A 25,087-nucleotide genomic window follows, 5' to 3' on the forward strand; every position below is an offset into this window, starting at 1 on the left:
AATCTTAAGCAGAAGAGAAGACTCCTGATGAACCTCAGTTTTTCAATACAGTTTTTAACTTAGAAAAGATGCAAACAATGGTTACAGCTTGAAAGGTTGTATGGCAAGACAGACTGAGAGGTTGCTGTTCACACAAAATTGCTGGCAATGGCCAACACTTTGGAGTACTCTCCACCTTGCTGCCGCAAGGTAGAGGGAATGGGGATTTTTATTCTAGTCCCCGTTGGGTTTCCGTTGTCTTCGATGAGCACCACGTTGTTGGAATCAAATCTAGGACTCATACGAGGACCAGGCATCTTGTGCCCTACAATTAAAGCCTTTTTCTTTTCTCCTTTGATAGCCAAGAGAATCTTATCCCCTACTTTACCAACTCCAGTCTTGTTATACACATGGATGCACTTGGGTGGCCGGTGGTACGGAGTGTTCCCCAAGGCACTGTTGTCTACCACTCGTACACGGGTCAGCTTCTGTATTGCACCACATGCTCCAGTGAGGCTGGCAAAAGAGAAGCAAGAATGCTAGACAGGCCTCCTCAAACAATCCTTGGGGATCAAGGGCAAAGAACTGGACAGAATCAAGCTGTTACGCAAGCCACTGATAAGGAGCCGGCAAGAAATACATACCATGTTGTTGACACATTGACTGCATTCAAAGCATTCTCTAACAGCCCGAGGCCACTTTGGGCTTTGCATACACTTTAAAAAATACCAAACTTACACGGGCCATTCTACTCTGGAATGTGGATATAACATGGTGTTTTGGGGGCCCACATTTACTGCGTCTTTTACCAAGTCCAGGTAAAGTACATCCAGTTCACACACAAAAGGATTTGGGTGTTTTCAATACAAGGTGCAGGCCTGGAGATAAGGGAGCTGAGGGGGATTCTTTCATTCTTGCAAAGTGACAAAGGCTCAGCATGCTCTCTCTCTCCCTTCAGTGCCCCTGTGACACCCCACTGCCTTAATACTCTGCCCCCAGTGACACTTTCAAAGTCCCACTGTCCGTGCACAAGTGCCACGACTTGGACTTTAATAGACTATTATCTTTGTGAGGTAAAAAGAAGAATCATGTGCCAGCTGGATCCTCAAGGCAATACAAATGCATGCTGGTATGTAAACTCAGCAGATCTGATCTGGAATAAGCTACACCAATGGCAGGGCAGATTCACAGAGTAAGAAGGGATCATGTTCACTTTCCAGAGCTGAACCCGACTTTATGGTACTTTTCTGTTCTTTTATCCAGATGAGGTTTTCAATACCAAATTTGGAACAGCCCTGTTCAGAGAAGACACAGGCTCAAGTCTAGGGAAGCATTTCATCACAACAGAGTAAGGAGCAGCAATCAAGTTGACTCATACTGGTCCAAACACAGTATTGGACTAACACTAGGAGGGGTATTCCCTGTTATACAGTGTCCCTTCAAGAAGTTCAGGGTGAAGATACAGCCCATCCACTCAGGCTCTCTCTAGAACAGTGGTTCTCAACCTTTTTGGACTTGAGGCACCCCTTCCATAGCTTCTGTGAATTGAGAGGCACCCTACTTCAAAAAGTAATTTATATATTACTGTGCTTACCTCCTTGCAGAGGGGCTGGGCTGTGGGAGTGGGGAACTGTTCAGGCAGAGACAAGCCTGAGTGTACACTTATCTCCTCAGTTTGCAGTACCCTTCAAAGGATCTGGCATCACCCTGGTTAAGAATCACTGCTCACAGATCATCAAATGAGGATTTCCACAGCAGGAAAAACACAACCAAAATAGGGCCTTCATTCCTGCTTGAACATGGAGGATTTGTGCACACAGACAACTTCCTTCCAAAGGGGAGGCACACAAATCCCCTCCCACCATACATGATGGGCAGCATGCCCATGGGCACATTTAAACAGAAAGGGACAGGTTCAGAAAGTGCAGTGAGGAATAAGCAGACTTAAGAGTCTGTATAAGCAGCTTCTTGCACCCACCCAGAGCATGATTAATATCAATGAGACTTCATATATGCTCAGGGCCCACCCGCAGATTTAATCATGAACACAGGTTAGATTTGCTTTCAAAGGGACTGGTAATCTCATTCCCCATCCTGCCATTTGTAAAAATACCCTAAAGATAACTCACAGATAATCAAGTACAAGGCTTGTCTACATGGGAAAGTTAACCAAATACTGGCTATGGTATAAATTCAAATAAAGGGTTATACCCATGACAAGGGCTCTCTTATTCTAGGAGAATGGTGCTTTTTAGATTTAGCTTCTACAGCTCTTGAAGAAAAAGGTAGTGGGGAGATATGCACAGATCACTGGCGCACACATCTTGTAAATGTTGCATCCTGCAGCTCTTGACCATGTTAAAATTTTGATTAATTGCTACAAGGGTTAGAAAGTTTGGCCACCCTTGTCCTTGTACTGAAAGGGGAAGTATCAAGTCCACTCTGTATGGAAACGGATTGTATTTCCCTAATCCAAGGCAAGTACACAGAGCCCAGAAAGAACATAAGTGGGTATTATACGAATGACTATTAAATCAGTAAGTCTGCTCAATACATTGAAATCCCTTGCAAAGTGAGGTCCCAAACCTGTCAGATCTGTGCTGGTTAGGGTGGCCATCACAGAGGACATTCCAGTTTTCTGCTACTCTGTCCTCTACTGGTACAAAACCTGACGCCTTTATGTTCTCTGTTTTTTCCTTCAAGAGAAAAACAGAGGACACAAATGCATCCAAGTTTCATATCAATAGAGGACAGAGGACAACTGGACTGTCCTCTATGATGACCACCCCTGTGCTGGTAGATCTGTGTACCCATCCAGAGTACACAGCAGGTCTATGGCCTGGTCAAAGCATTGCAAAAGATGAAGTTTATAAAATTTAGGAGCCTTTAAATGCCTGGAAGCAGGGATGGACTCTTCAATAATTTAAAATTAAAAACACACCTCTGGAAGGGAACTGTTGAGATCTGATGGAATAATTTTTCAGTTTTTTTAAAAAATGTTCTTCTTCTAAATACTGAGAGGATTAATTCTAGAAAAATTTAAAAACACATGACTGACTTTTCACCATTTAGTACTAGATGCCTGTCTCTCTACCTTTTGCTCAGGTAGGAAATTAGTCTTCCCTGATCCTGCAATCAACCAGACACAGGAAGATGCTGACAAACAAAAGCACTGGTGAGAAGGGCTTCTCTTCCCACACATCTGATTACCCAATCAGGGCCATTGTCAATATTGCTTTTTGATCCTCAGGCACCGGCATGTGCTGTTATGTTTGGATTGCCTGGATTATTTTTATAATCCATAAAAATTATGCAATTCATTTTTTTCTCTTAGACTAATTTTTTAAAAAGCAGAAATACTATATATCATGTTTGAATTATGAGGATGGCCCTTTAGAAGAGGATAATCAGTTTAAAAAAGGGTAATTAGTTTTTAAAGAAGTGGGTTCAGTGAAAGCTATTCATAGTGTTTGAAAGATACCTGAAATGTCGCTGGTTGACTGCTCTGCTAAAGTGGGTTAGGAACAACCCCAGTCGTCCATTCACAAGAGCCATTGGAATTCTGGTACAAAGCCCTGCACAGGAAACATGAGAATTATGGACTCTGGAAATGTGTCAGTACTGGTTTCAAAAAAAGAAAAGATAAATCACAGGCTGGAATCCAAATGACACATCTGGAGTATGCTACATTGAATCCGGCTGCATACATAACTCAAGTGCTAACAGTATCCTCACAGCAACAGGCTTTACTTGAAATCTCATGGTCAGTATAATTCAGAGGCACATAACACAAAGGTGTGTTCAACACGACTGCAGGGCAGTTTTCTACTTAACAGAATAGAGCTTTTTTGGATAGCATTTTCCCTCTTTGTGTGAGCCTTGTAGTTCTTAAACCCACTTAATAATGAATACAAAAAAAAGGCTACTTGCTATACAGAATGAAGCTCAAATGGACTCTGGTCAGTAGCGCTTTAAATCTTATTAAGCAGGGAACATTCCTCAGCTTGTTTTTAGACTTCAGTATTATTTCACAGACAAGATCTCCTTTTTCTATGGTGCCCACAGAAAGTCTCCTGTTACTTAAAAAAGTTCAGTTGACACAGTTCTGTGTAGTAATGCTATCCTGTGTCTTTGCAGCGTGCCAGCCACATTATGGCCCTTGTTATTAGAGTTGGGCATAAATTAACCAGATACCAAAATGCATGCATCAAAATGAGACTCCCTGACTTCTTCCCAGGTTAGCATTTTATGTGCTTCTGTTTGACATTCTGTGGTCAAAGCTACAAACAACTAAATTACTTCTAACAAGGTTACCTTCTGCTTCTCTCCTTTCCAGAACAAACATTAAAATACAGTTACTACTACTTGTCTCTCCGTGCCAGTTCTGATAAACTTAGGGGCAGATTCTGACCTCAGCACATATGAAAGGTCCATCTTGAAGGATCTGCCATGGCAGTTCTGCACCAACACTTGCAAAGCATAGCACGTATTCTTAAGTACGTGGCAACGGCCTAATATCACGTTGGCATGCTTTGAATAAAGAGGTTAGTGACACTGACAGATCATTACTCTATGGAGCCAATACCAAAACTCAAATGTTCAGTGGAGCAACTGAGCCTCAGGTAAGTTAGATGCATTTCTTGAAGCTCTGCTCAAGCTCTCCTCCACTAAGGATGTCCTCCCAACCAAAACAAGGCAGCCTTTTTACAGCAAGGTAATTAAAACAAATTAGCTCCCTGGCCATAAAGTCCTAGGGGAGATGAGACCTCAGATTTTATCTCAATGTAGCTAACTGTGGTCAATGCTACATCAAGGTCAAAACTGCCTGTGTTTGGTCTCCACCAGTATTTTAGAGAGATGTAGCTTGAGCTGCCTTGATGTAACACACACCTCCTTTGATAGGGAAGATAGCCTTTGCCCCAGTTTGCATACTCTTAGCTATGTGCTTGACTTTAGCATGTGAGATTAATGACAAGCCTCAGTGTCTGAGGATTACTTTCACTTGTGTCAGAGCCATGGACCTTTCCAGAAGACCTCAATGAGCAAAGCTAGTGCCTACCCTGTGGTCACTGTTAAGACTCTACACCCACTATCCCCGGGCTCATGAAAAACCCAAGATTCGTGAATGACTGATGGCTCCTGAGATTGGGAGGGCACCATGGTGGTGAGAGGAGACCACCCGCAGATGCCGAATCGGTGCTGGCGAGCGGGGAACACCCACAGACTCCAGCATCAGCCAATCTTGGGGGGGCATGTGCCCTCCTCCCCCTCCCGGTGCATCGCCTATGCCAGAGCTGTCTCTAACCTCAAAGTCTCAACATGGCATGAGGTTAACTAGGCCACTGACCCAAAGTCTCTTCTGTCCTGCAAACAAAGCGAAGGAGGTTCAAGAACTATGTTTAATCAATAATTTTACAACGATGAACTGATATTCCATCTCTGTGACAATGCTGAGCAAGTTTTCAAGATAACAACATGAAAAACAAAAAATAATTTTGATATGGCTGATAATAGTAAATCCATATTAGTAATAAATAATTAATCCTCAAACCCATACAGACTCCATATACCATGCAACAACCCTTTCTCCTTCCGTATAACATTCCCTTGGATCCGAAATGTCCCCATAATTTGCTCAGTTCATGGAGTGAAAGACGTATTGTGCTGAATCTCTGTGCTTAATATTACATGAAGAGAAAATGGTATCTTCAGTTAATGTGATTAATGTCAGCAATTCCAAATTTTCCAAGGAAAGGCAGCTCCATTTCAGAAAGGGTAATTGGGCCGCTCACGGGATAAGTACAACTTTTTGGTGTATTGCCAAACACTTCTGAAGCTAGCCCTTGCTCTGATTCACTCTTTAATGGCCTTGACAAAGTCACCTAACCTAGTCTACCCTGTCTGAGAACCATAGATAGTGCTAAACTCAAAGGGACAGATTATTTGCTGTCTGTGTTGTACTACGTAAATGCTAAGTATTGAAAGCATGTTTTAGTAGTCATCCAAAACACCAAATGACATCCCACCAACTATGGCACAGATCACATCAACAACACCTAGCTTCCTCATTTTCCAGGTAGATGTTACACCATGCTGGCAAATCTTCTACATGACCCAGAAAGAGAGAGACAGGATTTGGCACATGCTACTAAAGAGGTAACCCCAAGGTGAGGAGAAGCAAATCAATTCATTTAGTTCTTCTCTGTAAATTTGCTTTTCTAATCTCATCTCCGCTCGTATTTCAGGGCTGTGGGAAGGAAGAGGTCCTTCCCAGCATCTCTCAAGCATGATATAGTGTAAACGCTTGGGCAATTCCAAGAACCACTCATCTGAAGTTGGTACTGCCCAACAGGCACATGAGGACACTTTATAATAGCTGAGACAGGCAAGGGAATGTTTAATATTTAAATACTAACATTCTTCTACTTGCTAAATCATTCATGTCAGGTTAGAAGAGGCAAATCTTTGGAAAGTTCTGACATTTTCACCATCTTCATCAAGGTCACTGCCCAAAAGCATGGCCTGAGACTACCACTGAACCAAAAAACAATGTAGAAGTTATACAGCAAGAAGTGCTTCTTGCTCTAGAAATGATTGCAACACTCTAAAACCAACACCTCTAGCTCTCCCAGAAATGTTGTATTCAAATCTTCCTCTCATTCATGTTAGGCTGCTGATGCTAAACTATATAGCTAGATACACTGCACATTTCTGTACATTCAGACATTCAGTGGCATATAAATTGGGTCACTTTAGAGAGTGAATGTTGAACTGATTTTTTTTCTTTCCTATCTGAAACTTATTTTGAACTCAAATTGGATTCTGCATCTGAGTTATACCTGGCACATGGGTTGGGATAGGTAGAGCATCCTCAAGGCCTTGAATTTGCCAAGCTAAATGAATATAATATGAATATATAGCTATATAGGGGCTCAACTAATCTCTCTCTCTCTCTCTCTCTCTCTATATATATATTCATTTAGCTTGGCAAATTCATGGCCTTGAGGATGCCCTACCCATCCCAAACCACGAGCCAGGTACAACTCGGATGCAAAATCCAATTTGAGTTCAAAATAAGTTTCAGATACGAAAGAAAAAAAATCAGTTAAACAAACATTCACTCTCTAAAGTGACCCAATTTATATGCCACTGAATAAGTCTGAAAGTATAATGCAGCCAGACCCCACTCCAGTAGGTTTTCAGCAGATCCACCTGAAGTCCAAACACTGCACAGAAAAGAGGAACTTTTCACTGGTCAGAAGGTGCTGAAGGTATTTATGCATTACGCCATTTTGAAGTGCCAGATTAAAAGAAGCACTTTTCCATAGCAGTTAAAGAGGTTTTAATACTGCAAAGTTAAGTGGATATCAGCAGAACAAATATACTGGACTTCTGGAAAATTTCATACCACCTAACACAGTGATGGTCGACAGAGTATTTCAGGCTAACATACATAGGCAGTGTTGCCCCACATTTCACTTACACAAGGTGAGGACGTCTCACCACTAATAACAAAAAGCAGCAGGAATGTTATCTGCTTACTCACAGAAGGAGCTGCATGGTCCACGAAGTGCCAGAAAGCGGTCACGTACCTTCTTTGGGTTCAAACAAAATGGGAAGCATCACCTGGGGGCTTCTCATTCTCTTACATTACTCCATCCTGAAGTGACCTCTTACTCATGGAAGCTTAAGCATCTCAGAGTTGGCTGAGATCGAGCATTGGAAGTATCTAAAGTGCTGGACTAGAGTCTGGGATGGAGGATGCTTGCCTGTAGTATCTGGGGGCATCTGAATCCCAAAACCTCTGGGCTTGGGGCTCCACATAGGATGCCTGCCAATAGATTTGGGAGTATCTGAAGTTCCAGGGTGAGAGCCTAGGACAGAGGATGCTCACCAGCTGTAGTGCCATACATGGTGTTTAGAACAATTAAGTTCTGCCTGCAAAATCAATACGGTTTTTGGAACAATTGAAAAGATGAATTGATATGATTTGGAACTGATTTGACCTGGAACACGAAATATATTAATATTAAAAAAAATCTGAGTCACTTAGTCTATAAAGACACATCTCTACCCTGCCTCCATGCCTCATAGATTCATAGATGTTAGGGTCGGAAGGGACCTCAATAGATCATCGAGTCCAACCCCCTGCATAGGCAGGAAAGAGTGCTGGGTCTAGATGACCCCAGCTAGATGCATATCCAACCTCCTCTTGAAGACCCCCAGGGTAGGGGAGAGCACCACCTCCCTTGGGAGCCCATTCCAGACTTTGGCCACTCTAACTGTGAAGAAGTTCTTCCTAACGTCCAATCTAAATCTGCCCTCTGCTAGCTTATGGCCATTATATCTTGTAACCCCCAGGGGTGCCTTGGTGAGTAAAGCCTCACCAATTCCCTTCTGTGCTCCCGTGATGAACTTATAGGCAGTCACAAGGTCACCTCTCAACCTTCTCTTGCGGAGGCTGAAGAGGTCCAGGTGCCCTAGTCTCTCCTCATAGGGCTTGGCCTGCAAGCCCTTAACTATAAGAGTGGCCCTTCTCTGACCCTCTCCAGGTTATCCACATCCCTCTTGAAGTGCTACGCCCAAAATTGCATGAAGTATTCCAACTGCAGTCTGACCAGCGCCTGATAAAGAGGAAGTATCACCTCCTTAGTTCTGTTCGTCGTGCATCTGCTGATGCACGATAAAGTGCCATTAGCTTTTCTGATGACTTTGTCACACTGACGACTCATGTTCATCTTGGAGTCCACTAGGACTTACACTTTCACTTTAGTGAGATCGTGCACATTATCCCATCCCAACTCCATTTTGTGAACTAGAACCTTAACGTCCTCTGCAGGAGTGTTCTGTACAGTCACCATTACCACTGCATACCCTATGTGAGCTACAGCAATATGACTGGAGGTTCTGCAAAAACTGTTTACTAATGATATATTAAGTATTAAAAGGAAAAAAATAAAAGCATTTAGAATTATTGTTGTAATACTTCCTTGAGTAAATCCACTTTGAAAGGAACACTTTCTTTAAATGGGTAGATTCAGAAACAGAATCTACTCTCAAGCTGTGGTCAATGTTTGTGGTTCCACAAATGCATTTTTCCTTTTTTTAGATTTCTGCCTGGCCCCTGCTGTACATGAAAACCTGGCACAGTACAGGTAAAGAAAAAACCTGACTGGCTCTGCCAAACAAACAGCAAAACTAACTATAGAAAAATTCCAATCAAATGTGCAAAATAAAACCTCTCAGTTTGATGCAAAGAAAAAACATCTTTAATTGCTCTCAACCACAGTGATCTTTCCTGAATAGTCAACTAGCAGGGTACAGGATATGGGTTCTTTCTAACAAAGGAATTGGGGGAAAAAACAGTCAAATTCTGAGCCCGAAAAAGGAGAAATGTGCAATGGGTCCTTCATTCATCAGGAAAATGAAGGCAATAAAAATCAAGACAATATGCACAACGCAAGCTAGCTATCTGAAGCGGTGGTAACAGGTTGGAAATTTATTTATAGCATGTCTGCCAATGTGCGCTATACGGGCCAACCGTGAGCTACAGGGGCTCAAGTAATTCACAGCTTTCTTCATAAAGGAAGAGATGTGATTAAGGGCTTGTGTGTGTTAAAAATACAGGAGATATTCATTACAAAGGCATAATTGGTTTTACAAAAATGACAGGCTGAGGGGCCAAAGATTCACATGGAGGGAGTTAATTCTTCTAGAATTCAAGTTTCTGAATAGGATTAGTTATTAATCTTTGTATCTAGTGATTCAAGGTAGCAACAGAAACTCATTAGAGTTGTATTTATTAATGAAAGAAGGAATAATTCCACTCTTACAAATTCCAAGTGAAACTCACAAAAGGTGATAAAAAGATAGTTAAAATATTCTCAACTGAAACCTACAAGATTATTTTTAGCAATACAGGTATCTGAAAACCTTTTCACAGTACATTTCTCATCTGTCTAAGATACTTAAGTGGCCCTCATTGCTAGGGTAGTTAATCTTTTTAATATATTTATCCACACATCACTCCCAGTAAGGAGGATGGAATTATTCCCTTTTTAGCAATGAGCTAAATGAAACCACACAGGAGATAAGTGATTTGTCCAAGTTCACAATGGGATCCTGTGGCAGAACAAGCTCCCAAATCCTACACTACTGGCCTCACCTCTGGATTATCCTCTCTCACTCGAAGCTTCTGGAATTGCAAACAAATCCAGCCAGATTTCTGCAAAACTGGATTCTCCTTTCCATTCTTCAAAGGGTGTGTGACATATGTAATCAATTCCCAAACAAAGCTTTCACCTCCTAAAGACAAGCAAGATCTAGCCAACAAATTAATAATGGCAAATCAGGAAACCAGGGTCTACTCCCAGATCTGCCACTGACCTAGGCTCTCTGTCTTCATAGCATGTGATATGCTAACATTTAGATAGCTAATGCCAGGGACGTGTACTGGTATTGTTGTTCCTGGAAGGTATTCCTAATTCAAATTTAAAAAAGAAAAGAAAAAAGGAGTTAACTAATTGCCTAGGGTCTCAGTGCAGTATAACACAGGGATCATCCAGGCAGGGATTGCCTTGGCACCCTAGTAAAAAAGCACTGGTATACCACAATTGTGCCTCTCCACAATTGCTTCCTCTTGCCCCCACAAAGGGCAGACAAGTTTTGCACAATTTACTGGAAAAGAATTGTTGAGTGGCTGAATTTACTGTGCCACAAGAGAACCAAGACACATGTCCCCCAAAGTTCAAGGGACAAAACAAGTGAGTGCTGCTCCAGTGAGACCACAGTAACTTTGTTATGGCTTTAGAGTGGGGTGGCCAACCTGTGGCATGAGTGCCATAAGTGGCATGGGTAGCCCTTGGGTGGTACATGCCTGATCGGGAAGGGGATAGGCAGCATAGTAGGGCAGAGGGGAGAAAGCAGAGTAGCAAATCAGGTAGAGAGGATAGGGCAGAAAGCAGAGCAGCAAATTGAGCAGGGGGAGGAGAATAAGAGGGCACCGAGGGAGGGTGGGGGGCTAATTTGTGGCATGCCTGCAAAAAAAAAAAAAAAATATTGTCCCCACTGCTTCAGAGGGTGGCTGTTCGCATCCACAAGTGGCTAACCTGTGTCCTCAAACACAGGAATAGTCCCTAAAGTTAACTCTAAAGCACAGACATAGCCTGACATATGGTAGGTCAATACTTCTCAGCCTTTTCAGACTGGTGAGGCTAAGACTTTTCATGACCCCCTTACATTTATTAGAAAATGTCTGTGATCATAAAGCTAAACCTAAATAAACATGTATTTTGAGAAGATCACAGAGACTTGACCTTGAGCATAATAGTACACAGGGAGAGAGATTTCTTCTGCACTGGGTTGTAATATAATTTTTTATGTCTCAGATACCCCCTGGTGGTCACTACCTACATTTTAGTAGTGTCCTAGACTGAGCTGTACAAAGATGAAATGTTTGTAGTCTAGAAGCAATACATGGCTGTGGACAGCTATAACTTTCAAGCATTTTAAAATGGGAGGGGGAGGCTATGTTCTGAGGCACGCATGAAACCACGAAAAATGGCACTATTTACAATCGCCAGGAAATATTGCATTGGCTGGAATTTCCCACAAAATCAACCTAAAAAAAACAACAACCCAGCATATTATTCATATAATACACTGTTTTAGAACGTCCTACTGTTTACCACAACACAAAGACAATGCGACAATCACTGCAGCCATAGATCACATGATTTAGAGTTTGTCTGAGAAGTGACTCGGAATAAGTGAAGGCGCCAGTCAGTAAAATGAAAATGTTTCAGTGCCATCTTTTAAGAAGTGAAATGCAATGCCAATACCCTTCACCAATCAGTGGCAAGGGCCAGGGATGCCAGGAAATGCTTCCGAAATCGGCTCTTCATGCTGCAACCAAGCCATACAAATTATTTTGTGTAGTCTTGCGTCAAGTAGATCCCTAGTCATAATGGTATGGAATGAAAGAGGTATAAATTGTTACAATATAACCATTATATATGCATATTCCTACAAGGGATACAAGTGTAGCAAAGCCATTGTAACTTTAACCCTGCTTCTTTCTTTCAGGGCTAAAATTATAGCCAGTAGGAGCATACAAACATAAATTACATCATAACAGCTGATGCCAAGTGAATGTTATTTCTGTCTGTTAAACCCTAAATGAAATATGGGTAAATTTACAATTGTTTTATTCCATTAATTCCACTATAGGAGCATGCGAACATAATAGTTAAATTGGATTAATTTATACAAGTATACCTGTTACATCTGTCCATGCCCTTTTGGAGTCATGCTTGACTACTGAAAAAAAAGTGTCTAGCGCAGACCCTTTTCATATCTTTCCTACAGCTGTAGAGCTCACCGAGGAATTGCCTGCCCCTAACAATATGTTTGTCCAGCACTGAGCACAACAGAGTTCTGATCACAGTTGGGAACCTGACCATATTTGTTTTTGAAAGGCAGAATGAAGAAAAAAAGATTTTTCCAGAGTTATGGTTGCATTAAGTAGGGACATACCCTAATCTTCAGCTAACTCAACCTTCCTGTCCTGCTTAAATAAAACTGAAATCCAAGCTGCTGCTGAAGACTGGTCTCTATGGGCAGGCCTAGGATTTTGAAAATAGCTAAAGAATCTCCATGGCTGTGAAACAGGAGAAAAGACCACGAGCAGCTAATGGACAGCAAAACTACCCCAAGAAAGGTTAGTTTTGATTAGTGGGACATCAAGACCACCAAAAAGGAAAGGCTGAAGTGCTCAATGACTTCTTCGCCTCAGTCTTCACAGGCAAGGTCAGCTCCCAGACTACTGCACCAGGCAGCACATTTGGGGAGGCAAGTAGCCAGCAGAGGCAAAAGAACAGGTTAGGGACTATTTAGAAAAGCTGGACATATAAAAGTCTATGAGGCCAGATGGGATGCACCTGAGGGTGCTGAAAGAGTTTACCTGATGAGATTGCAGAGCCATTGGCCATAATCTTTGAAAACTCATGGTGATCAGGAGAGGTCCTGGATGACTGGCAAAGGGCAAACATAGTGCCCATGTTTGAGAAAAGGGAAAAAGGAAGATCCAGGGAACTACAAACCAGTCAGCCATGTCATCTCAGTCCCTGGACATATCATGGAGCAGGTTCTCAAGGAATCCATTTCTATGCACTTGGAGGAGAAGGAAGAGTGATTAGGAAGAATCAGCATGGATTCACCAAGGGCAAGTCATGCCTGACCAACCTGATAGCCTTCTATGATGAGGTGACTGGCTTTGCGGGTGTGGGGGACCAGTGGATGTGACACACCTTGATTTTAACAAGGCTTTTGATATGGTCTCCCACAGCATTCTCACAGGCAAGCAAAGGGAGTACGGGCTGGATGAATGGACTGTAAGCTGGATACAAAACTGGTTGGAGCATCAGGCTCAGAGAGTAGTAATCAATGGCTCAATGTCTGGTTGGCAGCCAGTATCAAATAGAATGCCCCAAGGTTTGGTCCTGGGGCCAGTTTTGTTCAATGTCTTTATCAGTGACCTGGAAGATGGCATAAAGTGCACCCTCAGCAAGTATGCAGGTGACAGAAAGCTGTGGAGGTAGCAGATACTCTGGAGGGTAGGGCTAGGATTCAGGGGGACCTAGACAAACTGGAGGATTGAGCCAAAAGAAATCTCATGAGGCTCAACAAGGGCAAGTGCACAGTCCTGCACTTAGGATGGAACAATTCCATGCACCAGTACAGGCTGGGGGCCAACTGGCTGGGCAGCAGCTCTGCCGAAAAGGACCTGGGGGTTACAGTGGATAATAAGCTGAATATCAGCCAGCAGTGCCTTTGCTGCAAAGAAGGCTAATGGCATTCTGGGCTGCATTGGTAGGAGCATTGCCAGCAGGTCATGGAAAGTGACTATTCCCCTCTATTCAGCACTAGTGAGGCCACATCTGGAGGACTGTGTTCAGTTTTGGGCCCCCCATTGGAAAGGATGTAGGCAAATTGGAGAAGGTCCAGCACAGGGCAACAAAAATGGAGAGGGGGCTGGGGAACATGACTTATAAGGAAAGACAAAAACCCTTGGATGGGATGATCTAATTGGGGATGGTCCTGCCTTTAGCAGGGGGTGGGACTAGATGACCTCCTGAGGCCCCTTTCAACCCTAATTTTCTATTATCTTAATGCCTCTGGAATAAAGAACACTGAGCCATTAAGACAACTGACTCCCTCAGCTGACTGAATACTAGTGCCACAGCTGCTGTACTAGCCCTATTTGAATCATATAGGGAACCTGGGCAGAAGCCCACAAATTAACTACTAGTCCCCCACCTATTATTAGAGGGGGTCACTAGGTGTGCAATCAACAGCTTCTAAGGGGCAACAGAGATGGAGGGGGGGGGGGTTAAAGTGTGATCACAGGAGCACCAAGGGGGACACTGAGTAGAGCACCCCAGCCAGCATCCACTGGCCCTCAAGCAAGTCCAAAGAACATGTGGACACTACGCAGTGAAACTGCGTGGAGACACTAATGGATGCAGGATAGCTGACACATTAGGCCTTTTTGCTACATCAAGGAGTTTGTGGGCCAAAACTCACCAAGAAATTATAAGCCCTCTTACACAGGGAGGCCACTAAAAATGTAGCAACTGATTTCTTGGGACAAATCATAAGAAAACAAGAAGGGAGTGAAGGTCACAGGTTAATAACAAGGGAGCTAGAAAGGGAGATTGGGCAGAATACACTGGCCAGTGCCCACTGACCCTTGAGAGTCCGAGGAACCAGTGGCCACTGGCCAGTGGAACTGCTGGGAGACATGAACAGATGAGGGACAGCTGCTGCACCAGGCCTTTTCAACATGCATAGGGGAATATGGGCCAATGCCCACTAAGTAAGTCCATAAGCTCCTTTCAGTAAGGGTGGGGGCACTAAGCGAACATCAACTAATTGCTGGGGACAACTAAGAATGAAAACAGAGACAGGAGTGAAGGTCAAAGGTTTATAACAAGTGCTCCAAAGAGGGACACTGAGCATTGCTCACTGGCTCCCAAATGAGTCCAAGGAGCCAGTGGACTCCGCCCAGTGAAACCGCCCAGAGACAGGCCTATTGGTTACTTTCAAGGGATCATGGGCCATTGCCTACCAAGAAGAAAGGGAGGCCACTGAGAAAATAACTAATTTCTTGGGATAAAAGGAAAGCAAAACAGGGATAAGTGAAGGTCAAAGGTTTAAAATGGGTGCATCAAGGGTGGGACACCAAGCAGAGCACGTGGGCCAGTGCCCACTGGCCCTAGAGTAAGTCCAAGAAGTCAGTGGACATAGACTTCATAGACATTTGGGCTGGAAGGGACCCCAAAGGATCATTAAGTCCAGCCCCCTGCAGTCCCTGGTGGTCACCCCCAGCCAGAGCCTCCGTCCAGGTCAGGTGTATGGCCAGCTTGGCTACAGCCAGGACTCCCTGGACACAGGCCTATTTGTCACCTTAAGGAGCACGGGTCTAGGCCCACCAAGTAACTTACTGACCTCCCGCAGGCAGGGAGGCTACAGGAAAGGTGACAATTGACAATTGAATACGTGGGACAAATAGTAATAAAAAGAGGAACAGGAGTGGAGGTCAAAGCTTCATAACAAGAGTGCTAAGAGGGGGCACCGAGCAGTGCACACCAGGCAGCTCCCACTGACCCTCAAGCAAGTCCAAGGAGCCAACGGACACTGCCCAGTGCTCCTCTGCTAGGACACAGGAACAATGCGGGGCAAGAAAAGTAGCCCTGCAGTCCCCAGGGACCCTCCCGCTGCCCAGACACAAGAATCAAAGCAAAGTGCTTCTACCACAGCCAGAAAACCAGCTCCGTCCTTAATACACCTCCCCCCCTCCATGTGGGGTATGGAGAGGGGTGATTTTGAAGGTGGGGGGCGGTAAGCATACACTGTAGGTGAGAAAATATGGCAGCACAAGGGGGAGGTGGAGGCATCTCCTCAGGACCTCGGCTGTGCAGTGGGCAGCCCCTTGACTTGGCAAAGGCCAGGAGGAGCCAGCAGGAGGGTGAAGCAGTGGAAAAGCGGACCCCCACAGGCACATGCATCGCCTGCCTGCGCAAATGCAACCCCCCCACAGGGGCAGGAGCGGGGCACCCTCCGGCAGGGGCAGGGGCAAGGCAGGACTCCCCCGAGACGCAGCTTGTTGCAAGTCCCGCGCCCAAATCCCGCTCCAGCACTTACAGGCCACGAGGATCCACAGCAGCACCCCCTCCCTAACACGCATGCGCGCAGAACCCACAACCCCCCCTTACCAAGCGCATGCGCAGCCGGCTCCTCCCGACGCCCAGCCCCCTTCCTCCTCCCTCCTCCCCTGCGCCAGGCGCGGCCCCGCCCCCCGCTCGCGCCGCCAGCCCGGGCCGCGGAGCTCCGGCTGCTCGCAGCGCTGGGCGCGGGGCGTCTGTACCGCCCCACGGCACGGCTCGGCTCGGCTTGGCACGGCAGGCGTGGTAAGCGGGCCCGGCTCCGCAGCACGATTCTTGTCGGGGGGGGGGACCCTTTGCACACCCGGGCGGGGTGCGGCGCGGGCATGTCCCCGGGCTGCCTCCGCGCACTAAGGGCGGTCGCCACTGCAGCCGCCCGCTCGCTCCTCTCCCCTGCCGCAGGATCGGTGCGGAGCCGCCGCCGCGTGCTGTGCTCGGGGTGGGGGGCGGGTGATGCCGCTCCCTCTCTCCCAGCGGAGGTCGTCGCCCTTGCCCTGGGCCGGTGCAAGGGGGCTGGCTGGCACTGCCTGTAGTGCCCGGCCCCATCCCTGCTGTGTGCCCCTGCCTCGCTGCGGAGGGAATCGGGTTAGTTGTTCGTGTTGCGAAACGGACCGACCCACGCCTACACGTAGGCACACACGTATACATACATACATACATGCACACCTACGTGCACATAGATACAAGCATTCACATCCACACACACACATACATGTATATGTATATGCCTGTGCATGTGCACACATGTGTGCGCACATGTATATATGCCTGGCATGCATACATACATACATATGCACACTCACACATATATATGCCTGGTGCATACCTGCACACACGCATACCTGCATACATGCACGTATAGATGTATGTACTGCCTGGTGCTCGTGCACACACACACACACACATAGTATGCGAAAAATGTTGAATATTTACTGAGCCATAAAACATTAAAGATTTCTGTGCCATTTTACATCCCTTTTCGCTGTGCTGGAATTGGGAATGGCTTAATAAATATATGTCTCTTAAAAATGCCCTTTTGCAGGATGTTGGGTGTATGTCAGGGGGCTAATGGCATTTTAAAAAGGAAGAGGGAGGGCTGTGGATGGGGAGGGGTAGCTGATGGATGGAGAAACGGAGGGGCGTGAATGGAGCATCCCAGAGTGGGTCTGTGGGAGCTGTGGTAGGATTGGTTGGCCGTCGCTATGCTGAATGTGTTGGTTCTGAATTCAGTGCTTGCTTGAGAGGCTGGGACTCGAAAGGGGTATCGGGGCATTGGCTTATTAGCGTCATGCATTTCGCACAGGAATATTACGCAGCCTACATTTTTTAAAGGTGGGGAGCATTAGAAACAAAATGCCATCTTTTCTGTTTTGCGGGAGTCCTGATGGTCGAGCATGCTGGACTCATGATTGCTTTAGCTCTGCTTAAATAACAGATGGGGTCACTGCCTCAGGGAACTTAGCCTTTAGAGCTGTCATTCTACAGTTGGCAGGCATAGGGGGGCAGACCCTTGGGTTAGTAAGGAGCCCCGAGGGTTTGTGGTGCCGGGAGTGGCGTGTGGATGCCTACAAGCCATGGAACACCAAGCTGTGTTGCAGCTGCAAAGCAATGCAAAAAACTGTTTTCCTGATGAAAAGCTGGTGCCTAAATGTGCATCAAAGGACCCCATCCCTATGATAAATTGCATGAGTGGTGGTGCATAGCATCTTACCTTTTATATAAATCATGATTTAAGTAGGTGTCATGCAGAGGTACTGAGAATGCTGAAGCGGTCTTATCTGCAGGGCAAATACTATAAAATTTATTTCTATATAACAGAATTCATCCAAGTTTCCCTGTACCCTGCCTTCTCCCCATTCCCCCCCCCCCCCCCCAGTGAAATCAAAAGGAGGCTTGTCAGCTCATTTGTTGGTTATAAATAATAGTTGACATTTCCCTTTGGGAAGACAGGGTGCCAGTTTCCTGTGCTAATAGGCTTGGTATTGCCTGACGCCCTTCTCCTGGTGGCAGACAAAAGACAGGTTGATGCTGTAGGTCTGTCTCGCCTCTTTTAGATAGAACCATAGTACTGTCCTCTGTATAAGGCTGCCCGTGGGATGTCCAATTGACACAGACTGACTGGTAGAGCTGCAGGGATCACTGCACTGCTTTCCTCAAAGATGATGCTGGCTGATCCTTTCACTTTGAAATGAAATATGAGGTATTGACCTATAAACCTGTGGTGTGCAACCAGCCTTTCTCTCCTGCTGTATCATTGTGGTGGTCAAGAGTAGCCAAAGAGAAGCAAGAATTGTGGGACTTGCAGGAGGACAGGAGAGACTGGCAGATGCCTAGGGCTTATGGGGAGCATAATAATGCTTGGCACTTCTGGCACCTTTCACCCAGGAGCCATGGAGCACTTGACAAAGATGGGAAACTGAGACACAGAGGGTAAAGGACTTGCCCACAGCCATACAACAAAGTAACGACAGAACCAGAGCTGAGGCCCTCAGTAGCTGTTTTTAAATTCTCTGCTCTAATCCTAATCTTCCCCCACACAGCGCAACCTTATCAGTGTGTGTAGCATTGGGCGTAAGTCACCTGCTACAAGTATTACATAACCCGATATCCATTGGATGTTAGAGAACTCGCAACCAAATTGAGGGCAGGGAGTGGCATGGAGTGTGGTGTAGTCCTGTGAAGGGTGGCTGGGCAAAAAAGCCATGCCTGAAACCAGCCACAAAGCCTGAAGCCCAGAGTTGATCTGAGGGAAATCCTGGTGTAGATATATGTGCTGTACTAGGAGCCTCCCCATCCCAAATCCATCTGTTGTCTTTTGTTCTGGCTTTTGAAGTAGTCCATTTCATCATAGTCTTTGTGACATCTGAGGCCCCATGGTCACAAACTAAGTGATGCAACCTAGTACTGGCATGGTGGTCCCCATGAGGACAGTGTCTCAGACTTCTGCAGGTACCATGCCCCTGCCCTGGACAAGGCCTTGGAAAATACCATTGCAAGGATACATTCCTCCTCAGATGGGCACAGTGGTTGAACCATATGAGCTCTAATAGCTTTTTATCCTTCTCTAATGTTTCTGATTCTGTGCAGAGCCAATCATTCAGCTGATAAGTAACTCCAGGAGGACTCTGCATGCACCAGAAATAGCAAAGCATTAAGGACATTACCTTTAATGACTGCAATTAACTTGCATCTTACCTAGGAAAAGCCTTTTCCCCTGAATCTTTCAGTCTTCAGCATATTCTCTGTAGCAGGATGTGGGGGGTTGGGGAAGATGTCTGGTTAGCACAGGTGGGAGTTACATGCAGAAGAGAAGATTGAGGGGCTTAGGAAAAGACCCCAGCAGGCCAAGGGAGCGGGTTCTGTTGCACAAAGTTCCGTCTCTCCATTACTTCCTATGCTAAGTGATTTTGAAAGAAGCTGACTACAGGACTTTTTGAGTGTGTTGGTTTTGTCATCAAGAGATCTGTCAGGGGGCTTTGCATGTTGATATCTTCTTCCCTTTTGACCAGCACACAGTTCTGTCCTCCGCAAATGTTCCCAAAAAAATGAGTCAGATCAAAATAAAAATCATGCAACTGGCTTAAAAATAACCAGCACTAGGTTTTTTTCTCTCTGCCTTCACAGCCTTTGCTGTAACTTCAGCTCATTTTTTTGAGCTTCCCTCAGCTGTTGTAGACTTGTCTATATCACCTAGGTGCACCACTCACTCACTCCCACTTGCACTTGCTAAGTCCTGAAAGTAGGCAGTGTAGCCGTCTTAGACTGGCAGTGCCAATAAGCAACCTAGAGATGGTGAGCCTCAGAGCAGTGCAAGGCCTGTAGTCGGGCCGCTCAGGGAGGCTCCCCTGCCTTATTCCCGGGCTTTGGCACATGTGGAGTGGACGCAGATGGGCAATTTGGACAGGGATCCTGCACACTGCGCAGAAATGAGGTAGACAAGGCCTGAGAGACTGGACGCTAACTCAAGATATAAGTGGAAAGGCTGCATTTCGTATCCAATACCCTGCTTCTAGGAGCAAGGGCATTAAGAGGAGTGGCAGACAACATGAGGCTTCTGACAAAGTCAGAACAGTGCCGATGACATGATTTGTCAAGTTCCAAATAGGCTTGTGCTGAGCCAACGGGCGATAAAGTGCCTTGGGTCCCATGCAGTCTCCTGGAATCATGCCATAAGCCCCTGCTGCTGCCTTCACCTCTCGTTACAGGGCCCCAGCCTGGGGAGAAGGCGAATCCCAGCATGCGGTGCTCCATCATCATCCAAGCAGCCTAGATGGCACAGTTGCATGCTGGGAGTTGCAGTCTGTGCCACTGACACCTCCCTGCTTAGAATATGGCCACTGGGACCTGCTGTGTTTGATGTAAGCCATATCCAGCCCCAGGGTTCCTCAGTGTGGGGGCCTCCTAGCAGAGTTAATTTCAAACAAGTGATGATGAAGGCTTCACTGGGTGGTTTGCAAGAATCTGAGAGCTCTGCAGTCCCCTCTCCTCTTGTGGCTCACTGGAGTTTGAGGATAAATCTGGCCCAGACATTTTTGGTTCAAAGATGGAACAAAAATAATATGTTGATTGATGGATATTTGGAGAATACAATCCCCCTCTCTTTGTCCCCCTCCTCCCTCCACTCTCAAAACTGACTCTGTTCTGTTCAGTGGAAGCATGGTCAAGGCCTTTCATCCCAAGAGCTGATTTCCAAACGCAAGGAGATGAGAACAAATGTAAATGCAAACTTTGCCACTACCCCATGACATGCTTCTGCTTATTGGTGCATCTGGTCCTGCTCCAGCCCTTCTCACTTTCTGGGGGTCATGTCATTTGCTTTTTGACCCTTCAAGATGAGGATTTCTATATACCTGCCTGGAAAGGGCCGAGCATACTGTATGACATTAGACCAGTAGGTTAGGCAGAGGCCAGAATCTGCCCTGTTTTTCTCTCTGTGCCTCCATGATGTTTAGCTTGAGAGTTTCAATGTTTTATTTATTTATTCATTCATTCATTCAGCCTGTGCCAAGGTGCATCTCCAGCCCCCAGGATAGCAGTCTCTATCAACACAGTCCAGGGCTACCCTGGAACTGGCTGTCCCTGCACAGCTGTCCCTACAGGGGCAAAAGCATCCACCCAGAGTCCACATTTGGGAGCAGGCCCTGCACAGACAAACTGGTGTGTGGGGGAGTGAGGAGAGCTTACAAAGGACGTTTTGCAAATGCTTTCTTATTTCCTTAGCCTCACCAAATGTGCTGAATGCTGCATGTAGCACACTGTTACATGTTGCGCCCACCCCAAAGAGCTTGCCTAAGGAAGTTTCAGTGTTTTAAATTTCTGTGGGCTGTTGGAAACTAGGACTGACTGGGGGTCCTCAGGGCTGGAAAATCCTTGGCAGGTTTCCTGCCTGGCATACGGTAAGGCTGCAGACAGGAAGTTATTGGTGCAGATGGCTGCTGGAGTACCTGAGAAGGCCTTGGAGAAGACAGGAAGCTGATGCTCCTATCCTGTGCCACACAGGAGGGATGCCTTCTCTGGCCCAGGCATTGGTCTGCAGGCAGGCACGGCTAGAGGGAGGAGAGCAGAGAAACAAATGGTATCCAGTTTCTGAGGCATATTTTCCTTACAACTTGGAGAGAATGGGAAGGAAATGGGAGGCCTGTTCAAAGCCAAAGGCAAAAGGACAAGTTTCCTACCTCCCAAACAGGCTCTGCAGAGCCCTAGGTATCACATAATGGTTTTGGAGGCAAGAGGAATGGGTGAGGGGGCACTGCCATCCTTAACAGTACCATGGCATGTTCTCCAAGACGCTGCTTGGTCTGATGTTCATTGCTACAAAGCTGAGCCTCCTGTCTTCTCTTCCATCTCCAGGCCTTGAGAGTAGGCTGAGAGTGCATTTCAAGGTGTGGCCGAACAGGCCTGTTTATCTTCACCCCCTGATTCAGTGAGAGCAAGTGCTGTCTCTGGGAGTGGAAACACAGGCATGATGCAAGGCGGTTACTAGGGCATGGGGTCCCTGGTTTCCCCAGAGGGGACCTGCAAATGTTGCAGTCAGATGGTGCTTGGGGAAGTGAGGCATTAAGCTACTACAGAGCATCATTGAACAGTTCTACTCCCCTGTTAGAGTCTGACAGTAAGGTTGTGGTGATGCCCACTGGAAACTAGACGGAGCTGAAGCTTTGTTTCACTGCGACCTAAGATCAAAACATCACTCAGTCTTCTAGAGTGGAGGGGTTGAGTGCTCTGGTCTCTTTTCAGCTTTTCTCACTACTTTCCACCAGCCTCTTGCCTAGACATCCTAGCCAAAATGCTGCTGCTTCTCAAACCTCTGACTGCTGCCCCTCTGTGTCCCTGATGGGAGCTCCTTCAGCCTTGCTGAGTGTACTGGAAAGAGCTCAGCCTCCCACCTGCTCCCCAGTGCAGCCTTGCTCCGTTAAGGTCACCTCCTCTCGTCAACCATATGGGACTATGCAGAAGCAGCCCTGCCCTTCTTATTCTAGAAAAGGAACCTCCCTTACTGAAGCTGTTGTAGTACCAGCGGCCCTCTGTATATGCCCTCTGCATGCCTTGAAATACCAACAAAGCTGGAAATGCAGAGCCAGGGAGTGGGGTTCTACAGAAACCAAGCCTCAAGTGATACCTTCTGTCCTGACCCTGGCAGCCTGTGCCCCAACAAGCTGGCTGCATCTCCAGGGTCACAGTCAGTAAAAGGGAAGCCAAATGCATATGTTTGGCTGGGAGACAGTGGGGTGCGTGCGGGACCAGAGTGCTAATTTGGCATGGAGAAAGAGAACAGGGTATGAAATGGAAATTCCCGGCTCCTGAACCTGTGGTTCCCACTGCCTTCTACCTCCTCGTTCTTTTCCAGCATTCACCTGGGCTCCTCTTTTTTTTTTTTTTTTCAAATACAAATTAACAGCAGGAAGCCCAGGATCCTCCAGGCAAGGTACAGGATTTTGCTCTCTGCTTTGCAATATGTAATGTTCGCTCCCCTTGACTGCGTCATCCTCACGCTCCATCCCGCTGCCTACTGCAGCCTTCTCTTGTGTACCAGTGCCTCAAGACAGGCCTTGGAAAGCTTTCTCTTGCTCTGCCACTGATGCACATCCCCAAGGGACGTGCGTACATTTGGAACCCTTTTAGAACCAGATCGCGCAGCAACTGTTACCTTCTAACAGCTACCTGTGGACAAGCCAGGAAGTTACAAATGTAGCAAGAACTGCTCCAACTTTAACAGAGCTTCATCCAGGGGTAGAATTGCAGTTGTTTTTGTTACACTTGTATGGTTTGCAGTTTGTCTGCCTGTAAACTAACTGTCAGAATATAACAGCTGCTGCATAGATTCGGGCAAGACTGTTCCACCCCATGCCCCTTTGGAAATAGCTCCAAATGGACATGTGTCCAGACCCTCAGATGCCCCATGCCTCCCTTTTTGTCATCATATCCTCAGTGGCTAATAGAATATAGTCACCATACTATATTACATCAGCAATGTGTCCCTTGGGAGGGCGCAGCTTATCGCAGCAGAACCATGTTGTTGTTGCTATAGTTTATTACAGCCCCCCTTGGCAATATGAGCTTGTACCCACTCTGGGGGCTTCTGCTGTGGCAGCTGTGTACCCAGGGGCAAGACCGCACCTCTTCATACTGTGGACTGATGCAGGTGCTGACAGGAGACTGCAATATAGACTGGATTAATTTAGAGCAGTGGTTCTCAATCTTTTTAGTCTCGCAGCACGCCACAGCAAACTCAAGAGACCCCTTGTTAGACTTGAAACACCCTTTGGAAAATGTCAGCTCTTAGTTTTCACTCAATTTTTGACTACGGAATGATAATAAAGCAGTTCTTCTGTTGCAAAGAGCTCAGACAGACCACACCAGGGCAGAAGGGTTTTAACACTATGGATTCCTGTTTGAGATCTCTAGGTTTATCTTGTGACTCATATTTGCACACCTCACAGTGCTGATGTTGCGCAGCACCCTGTGGCACCCTTAAAAAATCTTGAGGCACCCCAGAGTGCCACGGCACCCTGGTTGAGAATCAATGGTTTAGAGAAACCCTGTTGGTGAGGTCTGTTCAGGGATGGCTTTTAGGCCTTGTCTGCTGGCATAGCTCTGCCAGCAAAGCCCTTGGTGTGGACACAGTTCTGCTGCTAGAAGGTTGGCTTCTACCAACAAAGCAGCTGTCATTTTGGGAGAGCTGATGTAAGTCTGCCAACAGAAACCACCTCCTGCCTTCAGAGCCACAACCACACTGGGGGTTTGGCCTCTAACTCTGCCACCAGTGTCAACTGTAGCTGTCTTCACACTGTGGATTGACACCCCTCGCCCCCCCACCCCAAGGCACACCTATCACGCTTTCATGCCATGCCCAGGGACATGACCATGATGCTTGCCCTGCCTGCATGCACCAGTTCCTGGAAACGAGACAGTTGAGCTCAGCAGTGCTTGAGCACCTTTTCAGCGCTGTCCTAACCATATGCAAGGCTGCTCTAAAGCAGCTAAGCTTATATTGCCTCCTTCCTGGGATTTGGCATGCGTCACACAAGAGTGAGTGTGTGGTCAGCAATAATACAGAGAGTGCTACAGAGTAAAGACCTTCCAGAGGCTCACTGCAGTGGCATCAGGGGAGCAGAACATTACAGGTGGGGTCTGTTTCCAGCCATTCTTGGTACTGCTCTAAGGTCATGGGATTGAGCTGTCATAATCGGGTCTCTTCTGGCAACAGAGCAGCTAATCTTCTTTCTGTTCTTTCCTTTGGAGAAGCAGTCTGTATGGGCCATTTATACCTGCATTGTTTTCTTCAGCAGCCTGTTATCAGTCCTCTGTCTAGCCTCTCTGCTATTGATCTCCCCCTTACCCATAGGATCCTATATCGGACATGGGTGGGCAAAATGCAACCCGCG

The 25,087-nt window shown here is 46.3% G+C and overlaps 2 protein-coding genes across 4 annotated transcripts in view; one reads left to right on the forward strand and one right to left on the reverse strand.

Moving 5' to 3' along the window:
- Window positions 1-38: 38 nt before the first annotated feature.
- MRPL14 (mitochondrial ribosomal protein L14) lies at window positions 39-16,243 on the reverse strand. Its single transcript, XM_014600029.3, has 3 exons — window positions 16,183-16,243; window positions 3,461-3,554; window positions 39-495 (listed from the first exon to the last, which is right to left on the reverse strand). The coding sequence occupies exons 1-3, from the start codon at window positions 16,223-16,225 to the stop codon at window positions 129-131; spliced, it is 504 nt and encodes a 167-aa protein (XP_014455515.1). The 5' UTR covers window positions 16,226-16,243; the 3' UTR covers window positions 39-128.
- Window positions 16,244-16,327: 84 nt separating this feature from the next.
- Window positions 16,328-25,087, forward strand: part of TMEM63B (transmembrane protein 63B) — a 90,857-nt gene continuing 82,097 nt past the window's right edge. For 2 of the 3 annotated variants that reach the window (XM_059716802.1, XM_059716812.1), the window contains exon 1: window positions 16,329-16,448. The gene's annotated coding sequence lies outside the window, so the exon portion shown is untranslated. Of the gene's footprint in view, window positions 16,449-25,087 lie in introns of all 3 variants that reach the window. The other variant, XM_059716810.1, reaches the window with a different exon arrangement.

The sequence above is a fragment of the Alligator mississippiensis genome, chromosome 1 (genome assembly GCF_030867095.1).
Source record: "Alligator mississippiensis isolate rAllMis1 chromosome 1, rAllMis1, whole genome shotgun sequence".
Taxonomy (NCBI): Eukaryota; Metazoa; Chordata; order Crocodylia; family Alligatoridae; genus Alligator; species Alligator mississippiensis.